At 35.8% G+C, this 20,115-nt stretch overlaps 4 protein-coding genes across 7 annotated transcripts; 3 read left to right on the top strand and 1 right to left on the bottom strand.

Annotated features, from left to right (window-relative positions):
* Positions 1 to 849: 849 nt before the first annotated feature.
* Positions 850 to 7,134, top strand: LOC143470631 (uncharacterized). Of its 2 annotated transcripts, none has more exons than XM_076968883.1 (13): positions 850 to 1,323; positions 1,432 to 1,631; positions 2,084 to 2,239; positions 2,344 to 2,499; positions 2,594 to 2,653; positions 3,043 to 3,295; positions 3,502 to 3,686; positions 4,160 to 4,237; positions 4,521 to 4,673; positions 5,091 to 5,150; positions 5,266 to 5,436; positions 5,787 to 5,852; positions 5,948 to 7,134. In XM_076968883.1, the coding sequence occupies exons 1-13, from the start codon at positions 1,302 to 1,304 to the stop codon at positions 6,452 to 6,454; spliced, it is 2,067 nt and encodes a 688-aa protein (XP_076824998.1). In that variant the 5' UTR covers positions 850 to 1,301; the 3' UTR covers positions 6,455 to 7,134. The 2 variants fall into 2 exon arrangements, with proteins under 2 accessions (XP_076824998.1, XP_076824999.1); XM_076968884.1 differs by having other exon boundaries at positions 1,435 to 1,631; positions 5,948 to 6,897.
* A 549-nt stretch (positions 7,135 to 7,683) lies between these two features.
* On the top strand, positions 7,684 to 10,476 carry LOC143470846 (uncharacterized). 2 transcript variants are annotated; one of them, XM_076969129.1, is made up of 6 exons: positions 7,684 to 7,804; positions 8,331 to 8,484; positions 8,679 to 8,738; positions 8,955 to 9,125; positions 9,265 to 9,330; positions 9,498 to 10,476. In XM_076969129.1, exons 3-6 carry the CDS (start codon positions 8,691 to 8,693, stop codon positions 10,110 to 10,112), a joined length of 900 nt encoding a protein of 299 aa, XP_076825244.1. In that variant the 5' UTR covers positions 7,684 to 7,804; positions 8,331 to 8,484; positions 8,679 to 8,690; the 3' UTR covers positions 10,113 to 10,476. The 2 variants fall into 2 exon arrangements, with proteins under 2 accessions (XP_076825244.1, XP_076825245.1); XM_076969130.1 differs by having other exon boundaries at positions 7,724 to 7,804; positions 8,373 to 8,484.
* A 2,401-nt stretch (positions 10,477 to 12,877) lies between these two features.
* Positions 12,878 to 15,475, top strand: LOC143470810 (atlastin-2-like). 2 transcript variants are annotated; one of them, XM_076969087.1, is made up of 7 exons: positions 12,878 to 13,037; positions 13,290 to 13,486; positions 13,936 to 14,067; positions 14,154 to 14,309; positions 14,427 to 14,486; positions 14,696 to 14,948; positions 15,075 to 15,475. In XM_076969087.1, the coding sequence occupies exons 1-7, from the start codon at positions 12,986 to 12,988 to the stop codon at positions 15,236 to 15,238; spliced, it is 1,014 nt and encodes a 337-aa protein (XP_076825202.1). In that variant the 5' UTR covers positions 12,878 to 12,985; the 3' UTR covers positions 15,239 to 15,475. The 2 variants fall into 2 exon arrangements, with proteins under 2 accessions (XP_076825202.1, XP_076825203.1); XM_076969088.1 differs by lacking the exon at positions 14,427 to 14,486.
* Positions 15,476 to 16,282: 807 nt separating this feature from the next.
* LOC143471083 (phosphatidylcholine transfer protein-like) lies at positions 16,283 to 19,389 on the bottom strand. The gene is made up of 6 exons (XM_076969432.1): positions 19,197 to 19,389; positions 19,006 to 19,120; positions 18,678 to 18,757; positions 18,433 to 18,500; positions 18,075 to 18,196; positions 16,283 to 17,918 (listed from the first exon to the last, which is right to left on the bottom strand). Exons 1-6 carry the CDS (start codon positions 19,320 to 19,322, stop codon positions 17,788 to 17,790), a joined length of 642 nt encoding a protein of 213 aa, XP_076825547.1. The 5' UTR covers positions 19,323 to 19,389; the 3' UTR covers positions 16,283 to 17,787.
* Positions 19,390 to 20,115: the final 726 nt, after the last annotated feature.

Here is a 20,115-nt window from a genome sequence, read left to right as displayed (position 1 = left end):
TTTGTTAGAAATCTTTTCGTAAAAATCGCAGCAGCGATATTCACATTTAAATCTTTCTTTGTATATTAAAAACTATTTCTTCACAAACCTCAATCAACGGACCGAACGTGGTTATACTGAATTTCAATGATCACGTCAAAAGAATTCCACTGATTACAAACTTTGACGCTCAAAACGCCTGACTAAATTATGACGTCAGGCTGAAGAACGAGAGACATGCTGGGATTAGTCTCATTGCGGTTGAGCTACAGGGAGCAAAACTGCTGCTAACGTGCGTTATTTCAGCTGCGTTTTCTGGGCGGGCGTTTTATGTAAAAGCTTGTTTATCTCTTTCGTTGTTGTGCTCAATTGACGAGCTTTTCTAATTGTGAGACGGTATGTACCGCATTGTCTATACTCTATATATAATGTGTATTCCTGTAGAAGAAAGATAGTAATGATGACAAATACATACGGAGCGGACAGCGAGCTGATAAAAAACTTGCGTACTTCATTTGTTTTAAGTTGGCTTCCATCATATCGATTCAAAAATACTTCTCAGCGTAGCTGAGAGTTCGTGTTAATTTTATTGCTTCATCAACACTGAGTGGTTGTGCCTTTAACGTTCCTGAAATAAGAGAGCACAAACCGTCTATTTTAAGATTGAAAAACATTTACTGGAGAAAACTGCCCTTTTTGATCAGAAACATGTTATTATTATTATTGGTGTTAACTTTGTAGTTGCGCTAATTTTGTTCTTGTTCACTACAATGGTGTCATACAGCGTCACTTTGCTGGCACACTCACTATCTTAACGGCAACATTGACCACCTACAAACCTGTATGTTTGTTGCATGAATAGCATTAAGTTAAAGATTTTAGAAGAGCGTTTTAAAAGCTGTTGATTGTCAACATTTAATTTAGTTGTATCTTCAAGTTGCATTGACAGTTATGTGCAACTTGTGATCAAATTCCACTTACAATCTACCGCGCAAAGTGATTTGGGCAAACGCTAACTTGTTGCAAAACTACGAAGCTGCAAACAAACAGCGCATTCCGAAAACACGGCGTGCGAAATCGAAAATAGAACCGTGCATTTGCTCCTTTGATTGGTTGCAAAGTTGCGGCGGTGGCAGCAATTTTGTTTGAGCAAGCTTATTACGAACTGGACGCCGACTCCCTAACGTACCGTGTTTTGCTAAACAACTTGCTTCTTTTTCTGCAGGCGTTGTTTCGTTTTCTTAGTTTTATCGGTGTAGCTAAGACTAAAGATTGCTGAGAGTACATTTTTCAACTTTAATCACCGAAAATATTTGTAAAAAATGTCTGGGCAGGCTCAAGAAGGTGAACTTACATGCGTTAAATGTGTTACAATAGTGGCAAATTGTGACACAAATCTTATTAACAATAACTACGCCAACTCATGAGAAATTACGACTTGTGTTTTGAGAGCAGGTTCCTCTCAAGATGTTGTCAAAATTGTCAAAGAAGAAAATGGGTGTTTTAAATTCGACCTTGAAGCGCTCAAAAGTGTTTTGTTACAGGAAATTGTTACAGATTTGCCGGTTGCAATATATTCTATAGCAGGGACGTTTCGAAAAGGAAAATCGTTTCTCTTGAACCTGTTTGTTCGATACTGGGAGACTGGAGAGGTAAGAATATTGACTAATATTTGAAATAGCAACTAGAATTAACACTCGGCCGCGGATTTCTCAAGGATGGTATGGACAGAAGCAAATTTGAATCTTGTACGAATGTACGGCGAGTATTTACCGCGTAATGTACAGCGCTGTTATTAAAATCATCTGTTCTCATCAGAGGAGGTCGGCTACTACAATCACTCGCTACTGCAGAAACTGGGTATAATTTTTTAGAGTATTACAGTAATGCAAGGACTCAATGCTAGTCGGCCATCCCATTCTGAACATTACACTTAAAGCGTTGACCGGGGTTCATAAGCGGTTTGGAAAACAACTACTGAGCTGTCGAAAAAAAGTGGCTTAGGCCCAAGTTGACTAAATGGAAAACAATTATCTATAATACAACATTAATTTCGCTGCTTGAAATCAAGTTAACTAAAAGTTACATCAAACTATATTTCTAGTTGTGCAACGACATCCAAAAGGATGCAGGTGACGACATCCAAGAGGACGTCGTTAACGGACCTTTTCGCTTTCAAGGAGGTGTCTTAAAGAAATGTACCGAAGGGATATTTATTTTGAAAAAACCTATGATGATTACTACAAAGACTCATCGTAAGGTGAGCTTTACAACTTTTCAATAGATAACTTTTCCGCGGCGCGTTTATGCGGTTTCATGTCAATATGGAGTAGCCTATAGGCTATAGTAACATGTGCTTTGTAGGTGGCTGTGTTTCTCATGGATACTCAAGGATTATTTGATCATTCTACATCACAAAAAGTATCCAGTCTCATCCTGGGTATCAGTTTTCTTTTGAGCTCTTACCAAATCTATAATTTAAGCTCCGGCATTGACTCTCAGAATTTGGAAACAATTTATGTGAGGTTACATTGAAGAAATCATTATGAGCTTAATTGTAAAAAGTTTGCATTTGTACAATGATTTCAAGTTTTATCGTTATCTATATCACCAGAAATTTGCTGAATTTGCCAAGAGCGTGAAAGATATTAACACACTCAGCTCCCCGTTTCAGGTCAGATTTACTAAAGCTTAATTATGCATTGGTCCTCCCTAAAACCCGGTAATTTAGCCTGTGTCTTCAGGCCGTACAATCAAACAAAATAATGTCATGGATTTAGTACTTGGTGCCTTGGTGCCGGGTACCTAATTTACTCTTATTTATTCAAGGTTAACTTTAATTCTTTCCGTGTAATCCTTTAAACCTTTCACGTATAACGTGTTGTAGGAGTCTGTAGTTTGGAACTCTGTGCAATATAAGTGATTTAATACGGATTGCATGCATTTTGATTTGAATATGGGTGTAGCCATTGAGTGAAATTATTAACTAATTAAGACAAAACATTTTTGTAAAGCTATTGTTCTCATTGTGATGCATCGACAAATGTTAATTTCTCGTTACAGGCTTTTATGTTCTTGATAAGGGATTGGAAAAACCTAGAATATCCTTACGGCTTCACCAAGCAAACAGAAACATCTGAAGCACACAGTGATTATTTGGAAGATGTCCTAGAATATAAAGGGTGCTCGGAGGAACACAAAGATATTCGACAACTTTTGCGGGAAACATTTTCCAACATGTCCTGTTTTCTCCTCCCTTCGCCTGGTGAAGTCGTCGAAACATTGACCAGCAGGGATTTCTCTTGCTCTTTACATGGTGAACGAGAACACTTGGTTACAGAATTATTTTCGTTTGATCGCCTACTTTAATTGAGTTAAAATTAAAGGATGATAGAATCCGGTTATGATCAAGGTGCCTGTTTGCTACTGTTTGCCAACCTACTATTTGCTTGTATAACCAACCGGTGGAATGATTTACAAACAAATTCAGACAGCTTACTTCGACTTTACCTTGTTTTTTAGATGTTAGCTTGAGTTTTCGACAACAGGCAAGTCAATTCTTTCAATATCTTTGCGATGAAGAAAACATCGTATTGAAGAAGTTTGAGAACGAAGAAGTTACTTGTCGCCAGTTGTATAACTACGCTGTTCATTATGACTTCATCTTAGCAAAAGGTTTGGTGACTTCCGTGGACAGCTTCGTCAAGGTAAAATCTGATACGTTTTAACTTTCATTATGCTATTTGTTATAAAAATGTTTTTAATTGTGTGAATGAATAAGTTAAAACTGCCTAAATTGGCAGTAACTAATTTCTCAGTTGATATACACATATTAATATTAAACTTTGTTCATTGATTGGCAGTGTCATAAAAATGCACTCGGTCGTGTAGAGCTTACTATCGTTCATTTTTATGACTCAATGTCTATTTTATTTCTAAATGCTTCATGTGATAGTGATTGAGTAAATGGAAATACCGAATGGCTTAGTTTTGTTAAGATTTTTGCCTTCACTTGTCTTACTAATCGAAAAATGTTACTCACGTGCGTATCAAATTGAAAATAGTTCAATAAGTTCCAAATAAGTAGAACGAAACTGCTGTCAATGTTCCACTCTCTTCTAAACACTGCGTAACTATCTTTAGGCCTAACTATCTTTTATCTTACAACTGTTTCTTCTAGGCCAAGGAAAGAGCCCAGGTCGATAATAGAATTCACAAATTGGTGTGTGAATATCGCCATGAAATGGATCTTTTTCCTGTAAGTCAAAACACATCTTATATGAATCAATAAACATTTTTGTGTTTTGTGTGATATGTGACAAAAGCAGGCCACACTGCATATAGAATATTCAATGATCGTGGGTGCAGTGTTGTGAAAACTACGCAAGTAAGTGCACAAAGATACCCAAATGAGGCTATGTAATTGAATTTATGGTAGTTGATATAAAGAGATAACAAAACAGACATTATAAATCTGGCAGAGTTCTATTCCTTATTATGTCAAATATCATACTTTTGCTTTCATTCAAAATATGCTATAGGTTGAAATACTTTGGCTGGAACATACACATTTCTTAAAGATGCACAAATACCTTTCCAAATATGAAGATTACCCATGCAGTGACAAAGCTTTAAAGAGAAAAGGTTATTTACGTATAGAGCTTCTCATCCAACAACAGTTCAAAGAAATAAAAGTAAGTTAACTCCGAAACACACTAAACTATAACTATAACTTTAATTCGCCTATACTGGGCAGGCTGGTTTGTAAATAAGTTATAGCACCGGTGCTAGATGTGAGCTTACACGTAGCGGCATGGCAATGAAAACATATCTCCTGTATCTTGTAATGGTGTAGTATGCTGGAATTGTGCCAACACGACAGGTAACAACACATTACGCAATCAAATGTGGGATGATAACGAAGATTTATCAACAGGAAAGTCGTAAAAATTTTTTCTCTTATGAAACGGTTTTGGCGGCATGTTTAAAGCATGTAGTCTAGTATAATAGGCCTAATAGTTTAATATAATAAATTTTTCTGAAATTAAAATAGCAAAGAGAAAGATAAGAATAGAAGTTTACAAAAAAGGCTGAATGCAATTTCTAAACAGACTAAACGAGAAATGGACCTGATAACGGAAAAGTGCTTCAAGTTCTATGAAGACAAATTGGTGACTTGTTTTCTGATAGTGTTTTCTGATAATACGACGTAAATCGTTCTTTGACATTGGCATAGTATTACAATTTGTTTCTCGCAGTTAAATTTTGCTTTCAATGCTCTTGTAGCTTCATTGGGAAGGAATCGATCCGGAACGCTTTAAAAATGATCACATGACTTGGAAGAAGGAGTGTATGCAAATATTTGCAATTAGCGAAAAACCGGGCGGTAAAGATTATCATATGAAAGAAAGAAAGAAGTTGGAAACCAAAATTAACCAACTGTTTCAAAGAAACAAGGTTTGTATTAATATGCTTACCTGCCATCTATAAGCTCCGGATGCGCATCCAATTCTATTTAGGTGTTGTTCAGTGCTAATGTCTGAGATTATACGTGTTGGTGTACACAAATCTTCATAGAACCATCTGTAATACGTATTTCATGACGAAAGTATTTAGAAAGTAATAACATAATCAGTATGCATACGCATGCATTATATATACAGTATAGGATACAGTCATAGAGCATTGTCATAAGCGTTTTTAACTAAGCAATAAGACAAATTTTATCGAAACACATTGTGTTGGTTTGACAAAATGATGCTGTGCAAACAAACCCTTTAAAAAACTAATTTTTGCAAATTTGCCAGATTCGCTTAGACATGGAATTGGTTTTCAAAGAGGTTCTTGAAGAATACACAGCGCGCTTGAAGACGGTAAAAGAATAAGACTAGACTTACTGAATTTCAGTTACATAAAAGAAGCTTCTGTAGGAGCTTTAAAAAAACTTATTCATTACTTTTTTGGTCAGAAATCTTACCTTAATCTCGACACGGTTCTAAGAACCAAACATCGCAAGTTGATCTGGGAAATTTTGGAAAAAATTGAAGGAAAACTCCCTCCTGGAGAATCTATACAGGTCTTTGAAAAAGTTCTCATCGAAACTGAAACAGTTTATGACGACGTTAAGAAGAGGAACTTGAAATGGAGAATAGGAGCAGGAATAATAGGGACAATTTTTGGAAGTGGAGCCTTGGCATTGAGTTCAATATTGCTTTCGCCTCTTGGTATATTTTTGTCGGAAGCCACGCTTGCATCACTCGTTTACGGCGGAGTGGAAGGCAGTGGAACATCAGTCAAAGATATTTTAACTGCCTTATTTGGTCCTTCCAACTTCAAAATGAGTCTCGTCAGAGCTGGTCTTCTTTCGCTGAAGATTGCTCTTCCCAACGCGGCAGCACTGATGGATGAAGAGGTTTTTCTTTCAGCCATGACGGAGCAGGAGTGCAACAAAGATCAGAAAGATAATGTGCTTTAACCGGTATAAGCAACCTGGCAAGAGTCTCCAAGAAAAATTACTTTGTTGAAAAGAATGAATGAACTGCTATTTGAATTAAATCAAACCCGTACTTTTACATGCTTGTTGTACATACAGTTATCTCTGCAATATTTCTAGTTTACTTTGTTCGATTTATGTTAATGAAAAGGTTTTTCGTGAATGACAACTGTATGCACTCTTGTCATAAGACGCAACATTAACTTTAATTCGTATTTCCTTTCCTTATTTCCGTATTAACTTTAGCTACATGCTGTACATTACTTACCAGTTTAAAATTGCTTGCTCCGCTCGGTAGAAAAAAATCAATAATCAATTATAGGGAATGTATGCGGCAATTGGTGCCGTGTCAACGCCATGCCATAAACTATTCACTTTAATTAGCTCGGTAGCGCAATAGACAAGCAACTGCCTATTCTTATAAAGTGGTCATTTTCGTAGGATTATAAAAAGAAGAAAACAGAAGTATGCCAGTATGCATACGTTTTATGTATATGTATACTGTAGTATGCATAGTATGTATAGTGAGCATAGTATGTGTAGTATGCAAAGTATAGTAGTAAGTAAGTATTGCAGTAAGTATGTATAATAGTATTGTAGCAAGCAAGAAAGCTTTAACCAGAACATTGTGTTCCTTTTGACTCCATCATGCTGTGAGCTCTAGGGAAATTACTAAAGACATTCGACAGTACAGTCACTGCATAGTCAGCCAACTTAATGCAAAGTGAATTACGGTGTCAGGCTCTATCTTAGTCTTATTTCAGTAAAAGAAATACTTGCGAGACACAAAGGTTTCTTCATTTGTATGCAGTTCATCAATGGATCGCAAAAGCAGAAGCTTTCACGAATTTTAGTGACAGTGAAGTAACAGTTGTCATAACAGTTTTCAGAATCTGTTTTCATGACAGTTTCATGTGCCTGTGCAGCATAGGCAAAAGCGTGCCCTGTGAATAGTGCAGGCGCATACAGTGCAAGTTGCCGTGAAACATAATGCATACACGTGGTATACGCAAAAATTGCACTTAATGTTGCGTCGAAAGTGTACTGTAGTTTGACATACGCAAATAACACTTGATAGCAACGGTTTGTACTGTATAGAAATAGTTACGCCTCATTTTTGTGTAAAAAATGACAATGTTCTATTTGAACCTTTTTGTCAAGACTGTGTTCTTTAATGGCTTCCCAACAGGGTAAATATATAAACCTAATTAAGCTACCTCTAGCTACCATTACCTACACCTACCATTTTAGGCCAAACAAACAGCTACAGTAGAAAATATTGTTCAAGATTGCCTGCTGCAATACCGCAAAGACATGGATGACATATATGAGGTAATAAGAATTATTAGCCGTCATTTGCAATAATTACGGTAACATTTATATAGTGCCTTTATCCGATAAAAAGAACCGCTTTAAAGCGCTTAACAATCACATTTAAAACAACAAAGACGGTGCTACTGTAAGTTCTAAAAGCATATGTGATAAGTTATCACTGATAACCTAAAAATAAAACCACAAAAGCTAGAGCATAAAATTAGGATATATTAGAACAGGACAGATAGATATATTACTATTATTATTAATATTATTATTATTATTATTATTATATACTACTATTATTTTTAACAAACCAGATATATTATTTCTGTTATCAATTTGAATGTTTACAAAATCATTTAATCAGACATTCAAGAAGTCTTAATAAACACTTAGTTATACCATAAACGTTGTCTTTTTAATTTTAGTTGTCACATACAGAACAGTTTAATGATCTCTTCGTCTACTTGTTTGTTTAAATGTATTTCAACGGGTCAGAAAAGTTTTTTTAATGATTGAAGAAAGTAACTGTGAATCTCAGGAAGATGATCAGACCTTGTATCAAATGCACGTTTTTACGAAGAAGAAATCCCTCGAAAAGTACGACAACACTGTCGGATGTATGAGAGAAGTTGATCAAAGAATGAAGACAGATACTCGAACGTAAAATCGATGAACGATTTATAGAAATAAAGGTAAGCGTAATAACCATCACTCTATAAATAATCTGGTGGTTTTCACTAAACATTTGAACACAATAAGCATAACATAACATCAAAAAATATATATAATATCAAAAAGGTTGAAAGAAAGTACACTTTGTTCATAACAGCTAAAGGCTAATAATAACAATAATAATATAAGTCAAAGGCTTATAATCTTTTGACAGGACAATATAGCAATGGACAAAGTGATAAAGGAATGCAATCATCTTTACGAGGAAAAAATGGTAAAAAGTTTGCGTGTAAAAAAGATGAATAAAGATTTATGCATATGAGATACCTTTAAAAAATCTGCGTAGATTTAGTGGCATCTCTTAATTTTAAACAAACAAGTATTATATTTTTGCTTCTGTAAAAGATATTTTTCCTGTTATTATTCATAGATATTCTCTGGAGACATTTGCAATTACATTCATTATACTTTCCAAATTTATACAATGCAGACTCAATGGGAAGGCGTTGAGCTTGAAGAATTTGTAACAGAGCACAAGCGTATGAAAGAAGAATCCATAAAGAAATTTGATGATCTTGAAAAGCCGGGTACAAACGACTTCCAAGTACGAGCAAAGAAGATTCTAAAAAACAAAATGGAACGTTTTTTTACCAGAAAAAAGGTACACATGTGATTCATGTTGTGAATATGTTCTTACTTTCACCGTTTTACATGTCGTTGTCATCAATGTTATTAGTTCAGTTGGGCTGGTTATAAGTTATAATTCAAATGAATTGTTTTAGATTATTCTATTTTCGTAGTTTACAGTGAATGCAGATCTTGTTTTTAAAGAAGTTCTCGAAGAATACACAGCATGCCTGAAGAAAGTAAGCACTTATGAACACTATACATCGGGAATGTTTGCTTGTCTTTTTGTAATGCATTCTATAATAGCGCTTATAATAAAAAGCACGAAATAATCGATTGTACAGTAAAGCCAACAGTATCGAGTTAATGATAATAAAAACAAACTTAAATATTTTTCAATTTTTAGAGATCTCATCTCAATCTCAACCGAGTTTTAACAACCAAACATAAGAAGTTGGTCTGGGAAAGTCTACAGATAATACAAGAGCAACTTCCTCCAGAATGTGCGCCTGAGGTGTACGAAAAGCTTCTCAACGAAACCAAAACGGTTTATGCCGACGTTAAAAAGCGAAACTTAAAATGGAAAGCAGGAGCTGGAATATTAGGTTCAGTTCTTGTAGCCGGCAGCATTGCAGCAACCGTATTACTACCTCCAATTTTGCCCTACTTGGCGGCTGCTGAGTATTCCACCGCTGGTCTGATCGCTGCGTTAATTGCTGGCACTGCTGCTGGAGGTGGGGCTGTGGGTGGTGGATTAGCTGGTATAGTTTTAGCATTAAAAGGATCGTCAGAATTCGACTTCAAACAAAGCATCGTTACAGCCGGTCTTCTTCCGCTGAAAGTTGCTCTTCCAAACGCCGCAGAAGTCATGGATACGGAAGTTTTCATTTCAGCAATGATGATAAAACAAGAAGAAGAAAGAGCATTAGAAGACGCCGACGAAGCAGGCCAAGTTGACGAGCCAAACGAAGAACCCGACCATACCAACAATGATACAAGCGATACTCGTCCAATCCTGTAATATATTGATAAAAAAACATAGGCTCAGTAACAGGATCATTGCGTCATGCCCAGTTATATAGCAACTTGTAGACAAACTACATGCCAGCAAGATGAATGCACTGTAGTCGCCAAATATAACGTGTTAAATTATCGTTTTGTGTTGTTAAGTAAAATGTACAGTAAGTTTGGTAGTGAATCAATAAATGCTCTCTGAAATTAAATTTATCTAATCATGAACACGAATAATTTTTACGGTGTATTGTAATATTTTATATTTTCTTGAAATATTTTACCAATGCAGTCTGTATAATAATATTGCTGACATACACTGTAATGTGGCTTTGATATACTGTATGTAGTCCAAAATCTCGCGCTGATGTGCATCTTGGTTTTATAGTGACATCATATATTCGATTGTAAATTCAAAAGAAACTGTTGAACAAAGTTTTCTAAGGCTGCAGCTGTTAGAGACCAACTGACCTCTTTGTGCATCGAAAATATATATAACAAGGGAGAATAATATATTCGCGGATTTGGAACCACCATGCGTTGCGCTTACGTATATTTCTCGCTTTTAGCGTCGGTTAAAGACTCGCTAAGGTTGTAGCGAGAAGAATCAGAAGAAAGAGAAAAAAAAGAAATCAGGAGAAGTTATCCGAGAAAACTACCAAAATCTTGCATGTTGTAAATAATAAAATCATCAAGTGTGCAGGTAAAATCATCAAGGCTTCATAAAGTTAAGGTCAACACAGATGGAGACTTCGATCATTCAAATCGCATATTTACAAAACTGATGCTGGATACAACTGGATAATTGATCTTTACGGGACTCTTTTCGTATTAGCAATCAAGTAATTAACAATGGCCATAAGCTTAAGTACGAAACGACAGTTGAGAATTTGGTTTTAAAAATCGCAATTAACTTTCATATATGCAGCCTGATGCCCGATTTTGCAAGTGTTTAAATATTGAACTTAACACTTTAACTTGAACTTCAGTCCAGTTTAGCTGGTTATTGTTGATTTATGAGACTCAACTGAGATTAGCTTTTTGCGTCGATAACTATGAAATGTATATTACTGTGTTTTGTTTAAAGCCTAATCTTGCGATTCAAATAAGCACAAATACGCTACAACTATCTCTAAACTGGAGTTTGAAACACAGTGTAAATAACTTATACTCAAGTGTTTCATCAACGGCTTTGTGACACATTTCATTGTGCTTCTTAGAGAAAGTTAGTAGCAAATACATCCTGACCTCTGTGTGCGGGGTGAAGGCAAACGTTTTGCCTTAAATAGTAAACGAATTTTCTTAAATTGCTTTACCTAAAGTAGTTTGAATTCTTTTGAACGTAAATTTGACTAATTATGCCTTTTACTGCGTTTTTAACAGTGATGATTTTACAGTCGTGATTTTTCCACACATTCCAAATCGAAGCGATTACGAGTTTAAACAAACAAATTTCTCTGGTTAGCTGTAAAGTTTTATGGTGTTTATAACAGTTATAAAAGCATTAAAAGGTTCACAAAAGTTTGGGAAATGTTGTTTCTAGGCCCTGGTCTATAAGGTATAAAATTATGTCAATCGGACATTTTCTGTTATAAACATCTGGTTTTATTTTCAAAATGCTAATTTTTGCTATCTACAAGTTTTTAAAAATGTCAATGCTTTAAAATCTGCAATTAATTATATAATGTGCTGTATTCTACCTCAATCACCTTGTTTTAATTTCGAAAATGCACACACATCTACATCACTTATACATGTCGATCGATTGACATTGTATAGCAATCAAATGCGGCATTACTGCGTCCATAATAAGCGCTGAGCTTTTGGTATTTATTGAAAGTGGCAATCCTTTTGTACTCGCATGATTCATATTCCGGTGAAGGTTCTTTGTTAAATCAATAAATCGTTACGGATATTGACAAGCCCATTTTACTTAGGCGAATTGAATATTCCAATTCAAAGCGCTATTTATTGTAATTACTGTAGTATTATGAAATCCTTTTACTGTTCGCTGCGCTTATAAATACGCCCACAACAGCTAAAAAGCAACTTTGTAACCTTAAGTAATACAGAACTTACAATATACCAGCGTAAGGTCTGGAATCTTTATCAGCTTGATTAGCCCAAGTCGCATGATGCTGTTAACAATGTCTAAAACTGGCAGTAGGCTACGAAAGTCCAACCATAGCCTATTGTAGGATTGTTATGGATCGCGCTTTTTTATTTAGGCTATCAGATCAGCTTTATTAAAATAAATCCTTCGATCTGGGGTCAGTCAGTTCGAGAAAAAGCCAATCACGCTAGATTCTAGAAGCTTGAACGTGACAAATGTTTTTGATGACCGACAAATCGGTCTAAATGTTTCAAATACTGGGCATCGTGGGCTGGTTTCCATGGACTTTGTGAAAGTCCTCTAGACAGGCGTTTCCAGGAATAACTTCAAATTATTACGTCAGTCCAACGAAATTTCACAAACATAAGCTGAGAAGCCGAAGCCATGCTTTCGCTTTATCTGTTGATAATGACATGCAACCCAGTCCTTGGCCTGAGATGATTTTCAGTATTTTTAGTATTTTTGTTTTCAGTTATTCAATATCTACGTATGAGACGTGTTGAATTTCAAAATCGGGAATGTTTAAGAATTTGGTTCAAGTCAGACGAAAGTGGAGCTTTCATACACACCTGGAATTTTGATGTGATCGCTTTGCTTCAAATTAAAAGATATGAGCCTATGACAGACATTATACTAAACATAAGCTTTTTTCCTGCAGACAACGAAATTGTACCATAATTTTTAGGGAATTCGCGTATTTCAGAAAGTTGCGTTTCTGAACAAGGCTAAAACGTCAAAAGTCGCCTGCTACTGTCAAAACCTTAAACGTTATGAACCCACTGAAACTAATATCAGAAATACCAAGCTTTTTTCAACAACAAGGTACATCTTGAACTTTCATACATTAATTTTACCAGAGATTAAAAAATTTAAGTGACACCGGGTATGGACAGGGTGACGCTCTTTATAATTGCTGCTGAAATTAAACGTTGACACAACAATGACAAATAGGATCAGTCTCAAATGAATCAATGAATGACTTTAGCTGAGTCACCAAAGTCACCTGAGTCACCAAAGGATTGCCTTAAATTCCGTCACCTATAAAAAGTATTACACGATACGGCACTTTTGCAGGTTCATCTCAAGATGTTGTAAATATCCTCAAGGAAGAAGATGGTCAGTTAATGCTTGACCTTGAGGCGCTCAAAAATGTTCTAATGCAAGAGAGCGTAGCAGATTTACCGGTTGCAATATATTCTATAGCAGGGACGTATCAAACGGGAAAATCGTTACTCTTGAACTTGTTTGTTCGATACACGGATACCGGAGAGGTAAAAATGTCATTTTCTTAAAAACATTTTCATTTCAAAAAGGTAGATTGGTGTCGTTTATCGTTAATGTTTCTATTCAAGTCGTCATAGAATCGTTCTTACTTTTCAAACTTTTTTCAACGCCTCTTGGCCACGCATTCTATTGAATCTGTAAAAACAAAATAAAATATAATACGTAAATTTGATAGTATATGTAATGGAATGTTAATTTACGTCAGTATTTGTGATTAATTTGTGATAGTAGTATTTGTGATAGTACCAACAAATGACAAAAAGTAAATCCCAAAGCAATTCCTTTGCTGTAACTGCAGGTAATCTTTTTCAGCATGTATTAGCCTATGACTTGCGGCCATTTGTTTATTTGGATTTGTGAACTGACTGACTGGACTTGCATTCAAATGAATGAATGGTTTTTACATCCCAAAACTCTGCAAATATCATGTTTTCAGTTACTATTCGACACTCAAGATGACATTATTAGTGGACCTTTCCCGTGTCGAAGAAGTCTCTTAACCGGTTGTACCAAAGGGATAGTTGTTCAGAAAGAACCAATTACGGTTGCAACGAAAACTCATCCCAAGGCGAGCACAAAAATTCGTGGCATGTTTGTTGCTGTTTGCAATTCGCATATATCATAGCACTATAAAGTAGCTGTTATTCTGTAAAGGTTGCTGTATTCCTTATGGACACTCAAGGATTGTTTGATCAATCCACATCGTCAGAAGCCGCAAGTTTAATTATGGACATCAGTCTTCTTTTGAGTTCTTGCCACTTTTTCAATCTAAAATCAAACATAGAACATTGGCACATTGACAAAATTAATGTGAGATTGTTCACTTGGCAACGTATTTTCTTTGTGAAAAAATCTTTTAATTTGCATTCTACCATTAATACAGTTGGCTATATGTTTTGTTTATACTACACTTGTACTTTTTACCAGACAATTGTTGAATTCGCCAAAAACTTAAAAGACATCGATAAACCCGTCTCACAATTTCCGGTCAGCGCCGTTAAACTAAACAATAAATTTCAATTGTATATACTAGAACAGTAGGCTACAGATTAGTACTGATTGCATGCACTTTGATTTGAGTCTAACTGTATTCGACTTGTTGAAAGATTAAGCGTTTACTACATTGATTATACTATTTGCTAAGGTTTTTCTAAAATAAAACTGTAGTTTTTTGCTGAAAAGTTGTAACTTTACAGGTCTTTATGTTCTTGATAAGAGACTGGAAAAATGAAGCATATTCCTACGGTTTTACCGGTGGTAAAAATAACCAAGCGGGGCAGAGAAACTATTTAGAAGACATATTGGAATATGAAATGAGTTCTGAAGAACACAGAAACAGTGCACGTCGTTTGCGGAAAACATTTTCTGCCCTGTACTGTTTTCTTTTTCCATCACCGGTTGAAGCAGTTAAAAAAATGGCTGAAAAAGACGTCATTATCACTTTGAATGGTACTCTTGTCTCAATCACATATAGATGTGCGAAGAAATGAATACTTTGTTGTCTACGCTAGTTCATGTTAAAGTTGTTTTTCAACAAATTTAGGTAAAATATTAAAGTCTTGTCTTTCTTTCTAGACATTGATAAGCTTTTTAAACAACATGCGAGTGAGTTCTTCGAATATCTTTGCGATGAAGAAAACATCGTATTGAAGAAGATTGGAAACAAAGAAGTTACATGTCGGCAGTTGTATAACTACGCTGTTCGTATTCCTTTTACTTCTGTCAAAAATAGCCACTAAGTTTAATTCTGTACTGAAACAATAAACCGACAACAAAAGATACGACCTTTAAAACAGGTGTATAGCAAGTTCTGTCGGCTTCACCCACTCATTTTGTATTTATATTTTTGCATAAGTTTGTCGTTGCTGTTACTTTGTCTCATATTCGTCCACGACTTAAACAACAAAAAACTTAACTTTTATTCAAAATATTTTGTTATTTGTTATACGAACAATTTTGTGTCATGATGTAATATAATTCCTAATTTGGAAATTCCTGGATATATGTTATTTCTGGAGGCGTAGTATTGAGCAAAGCGTGTCTTCCGATATCAATATGGCAAACGTTAATGTGAAAATAAAAGCAGATATGTAGAAAACATTAGCTTGTATACTGTCTGTTTTATAGCCTTCTGTAACAATGACAACTTAACAAATTCGCAAACAAAAAAAACTTTCCGCACTAAAAACTGATGTATCCTGCCGCTACCTGCCTATCAACAACCTTGAGCAAGAAAGCTGGATTTCAGCCGGAACAACAAACCGCAAAATTCTGACGAAAACGGTAAAGCCGACTTATACTTCATGGTGAACTAATCAACAACTAATCAATGGTGTTTTTGTCTTCTTCAGTAACTTTTTGTTCTAGGTTCAAATCACCCAGAAAGCTTGAAACAAATCCTTGATTATGCCAGTCAGTTAAAGACGCGAACCTTAAAGTTGTTCAAGGCTGCATTCCTACAGTAGCCCGCATTGAACATAGAAGAAAAGTGCTGAGAACCAGAAGTTAATCGAAGAATAAAGACAGGAGCAAAAAGCCACTGAGAATGTGGCGGCATTTATATATATACGGCACTAAAGCAAAGACATAGAAAGGGTGAAAACATTTTTCTCTATATCCCCCCTTTCAATAATGACACCTCTAGATTGCTTTTATAGATTTAATTTAAAGTCCTTGAGCAGGGCAAGCTTGGACTGCCCTTGCATTCTTTGCCAACTCCATGGGGACTAAACGGGGGCATGTCAAGCTGTCTTTCGCCCTTCCACTTTTCACACAAAACAGCATAATTTAAAGTTGCTTGATTATGTAGTAAACTTCGCGCTGAAAAATTGAAGTAATACGATCGACTAAAACGAAACCTTGTGATATAGCCATGTCAGCAACATAATCTAGAACAAGGCATTGGACAAAAAATAAATGTTAATGCATAAATAATGCTATAAAAATTACGAACACAAAGCAACTAAAATTTAAAAATTGGTAATTGCGGTACAAGAGCGAGCTGGATGTGTACAAACAAACGTAGCAAGGCACAATGATGAACAAAGCACGTTTCACAATACTGCATCAAAAGTTTTGTACAAGGGGTGAGGAACGCGACAAATCAACGAAACATATGTCAGAAAATTTAGACAACAGTCAAACGGCTCAATGCTCAAATAAACAACTGAAAGAAATAAAAACTAGTTCCAATAACTAGCACAATCAAACATTGTGGAACTTTAAATCATGTCACAAACTAAACCATCGCGAGGGCGGTGCTAATCACGATAGTCGTTATGTCGTGACAGATCGGGCACTTCCGTTGTTTAACATCAAAACAAATGCCTTTAAAATGCTTTGAATGCCAGCTATACCGCTGTTTACACAAGGACGTGTTTTGTATTACATAACAACAAACAACAGAAACGAATCTTGTCTGTTGTACACTCGATAAGCAGTTGGAACTATTTCACTCGGCGATAGTTTTGTTTCGCTGTTTATCATTTTGTGCTGGTTATGATATTATTTCTTTGAAAGAATTATAAGGAGTGCCCAATTAATCTACAGTGCAAGATAAACATGCTCAATAGACACAAAGACAAAGCCACTACAGTTAAAGGCTCTTAGAATTTGCCAATCCAAACGTGATTACTTAACAAATATGGGACGATGTTGCTAAGTGAGAGGTCGGCCCCTGTGTCAATAAAATTTTGTTTGAACGGGACCACATTCATACGACCAACGCCTACGAGCACATTTTTCGGCCCGCCTTATTCAACCGTGAAAAACAAATCGCGTAATCAAAAAAAGTGATAAATTACCTTCAATTGAACAGAAAATCACGGTGTGTGTATGTGATTAACTTCAATTATTATCTAGCAAAAGATTTAAAGAGGACTTTGCTACTTCGATTGCTTTACAGCAGAAAAAAAACACAATATTAATCAATCCCCAACTCAAAACAGTTTTTAGGTAAAGAAAGTACACTAGTTAGTACAGCAAGCCTACTACTGCAAATCAACAGCTACGTTTACAAAATGCAAAGCAATTGCAGTACGGTTGTAACACTCCCAGGTGCTCTAAAGCACATGGCGATTCACGTTGTTATTAAGAGCAGATTTGAAACATCTAGATGTAAATACTAAAATATTAAAATTAAAAACAAACATATGCATAACACGAAGCTGTGACTCAAAAAACAGAGGCGCAACATGTGACGTTTGAAGCGAATCGAGGCCACTGTACGGGCTTACGCTTGAAGTGGGTGGCGGCGTAACGGGCTGTTGGTTATTTTGATAACAGAGCTTCATTCCAAACGATAGCTCCTGCAAGCTTCTTCCAGCGTTGTCAGGAAACTTGCAACACCGGTCTTTGCCGCCCAATTCACCACCACGGCCGGGATATGGCCCTTTGGGTTGTCATAATAGTGCATGTATACTAGAAACATAAACGGAGTTGTCGTAGTGTGTGGAAATAGTGAGTACAGTACATAGTTCTTAAATATAGCTTAGCACATAAAATAACACGTATGGACCCAGCAATATAGAAGTATCACAAAGTAGTGTTTGACATAGCATAAACACACAGGCTTACTTCTACTTGTGCCTTTGCCATTGTCAGCAATGACCATAGATTGCAGGTAATCATCGACACGAATAACTCCTCTTTTGGGATCGACCGTTTCTCTTTCTTCAAGTTCACCAGGTTTTGCTGATCTACGGATGTTGAAATAAATTTAGATCTTACATCATATTAAAATTGGTAACAACAAATCTGTTATAATCTATAGTAAAACATACATTTATGTTGACAACTTGTGCATTATACATTCAATATGCAAAGTAAGCTACTTAGAAATATACACGTGTAGTTAGTTGCGCATTAAAATTATTCAAAACGTCTTCTTAAATAAGGTGCTTCCCATCATTGCCTATATTTATGCTGAGAATACCTTCCCAAAATTGCATAGACATTTTTCTCGTTTTTGATCATCGTCTTCGCCTGTCTCAAGTACACGTACTGAACATATTAAAATAAAGCAATTTAATTTAAAAATCAGCGTGTATCATTTGTCTTGGTCTACTTTCCACTGTTGCAAGTGGGCATTGATTCATCATATAACACAAACAGACTTTCATAAGCACAATAAATCAAAGCTAGTAGAAGTAAAGAAAACGAAAAAATGCGTAAATATACATCTCTGTTTGACATCGGCCAGGGATAAGCAACTTCCCAGTAGATGACTTCTGGATCGCCCTTTCGCAAATATGTTAACTCTATAACAGACATGAAGCCCACAATTAATAATTCAAGCCACACCAGAACACATTGATATGATTGATTCTACACATTGATAAAACCAACTAGTATGCCTTGCACTGAGATGCTTAAAAATATAACAAAATACTGGAACTGTACCTTTATGCAATCTAATAACCAATATGATACCGTAAAAATTCATTCCATGGCTTACCAGTTAAGTGTAAACGGAATAACGTAAACCGATACAATTTACAATATTTACCTTTCACATAAGAGTCCCATGTCTTTCTGTATGCAATATCCATGTAAACTAATGCACACTTATCTGCATCCATATTGGTTATGCCAAAAACTTTGTATTCATAGAGCTTTGATTGCTGTAAAGAAATTACAAAATCACTTCTTATCTTGTTGGCAATAGAATGTGTTGAAAATGTTGTTTCAAACACTTACAACTCTGTAGTAGCGAAAAACTTTGATTCCATGCGTCTCTACAAACAGTTCCCATCCAGAAACATCTGGACATTCCATTTCCTTAACGGCAATGTCAAATTCTTGTTCTTTAAAGGAAGTAACCATAATTGTCAAATTTTATTCACTGGTGGCAACAAATGCTGAAATAAATGTTAACAAGTTATGAACTGCCTTAATTTACATGCTGTATTCTATCTAGTCAGTAAGTCCTATCTAGCTTTACTAGTAAAACTTTACATTTCCAACGTAAGCTAGAGGAGACTTAATAGGCTACAAGGAACTATTTCTGGCAAGTATTACATCTACAACTAACACGATATCTGACGTTTGGGAAGATCACGCAAGTAGTAGACAGGGTAAATGCCACTTTCAGACGGCCCAGAACAGAACGGTAGCTAAGTTTTAGACCACAAGGCATTTTTAAATATTATTTACTACACTACACTTGCCTTTGTTGGTAAAACGCCTAAAGCTTGTTTTGTCTGAAATGTACCCTGCAATTACTTGATCGTAACCTGGTTTCGAAGCATTCAAAACACAATCTTACGCTAGCTTATTGCCGGTACTGGAGATAACTGTTTACGTTCATCATGAAACGGAACCACATAAAGCGAATGAACCAACCAGCTGATCACGTGCATTGATGCGTAACATCGTGACGTAAATTTGCTTACAAACTGTGCTACGTAACGTCATTACTCATTACATTGAATTCTGATCAACTAACCTGCTGCTCAGGTTGACTCCAAAATGCTGTTGAATCACCGCCTGACAGTGGGCCTAAACGAAAACACAGAAACAACCAACGTCTACAGTTGTGAAACAAACTAGCGACGGGACAAGCTTTTTATGTGATGCATTACGTATCCCAGTAGAAACAGTATTAACTGTGGCGTAA

Source organism: Clavelina lepadiformis, chromosome 9, assembly GCF_947623445.1.
Source record: "Clavelina lepadiformis chromosome 9, kaClaLepa1.1, whole genome shotgun sequence".
In the NCBI taxonomy this organism is placed as follows: Eukaryota; Metazoa; Chordata; class Ascidiacea; order Aplousobranchia; family Clavelinidae; genus Clavelina; species Clavelina lepadiformis.
The sequence above is the reverse complement of the archived record's forward strand: the minus strand, read 5'-3'. Positions and strand labels throughout refer to the sequence as shown.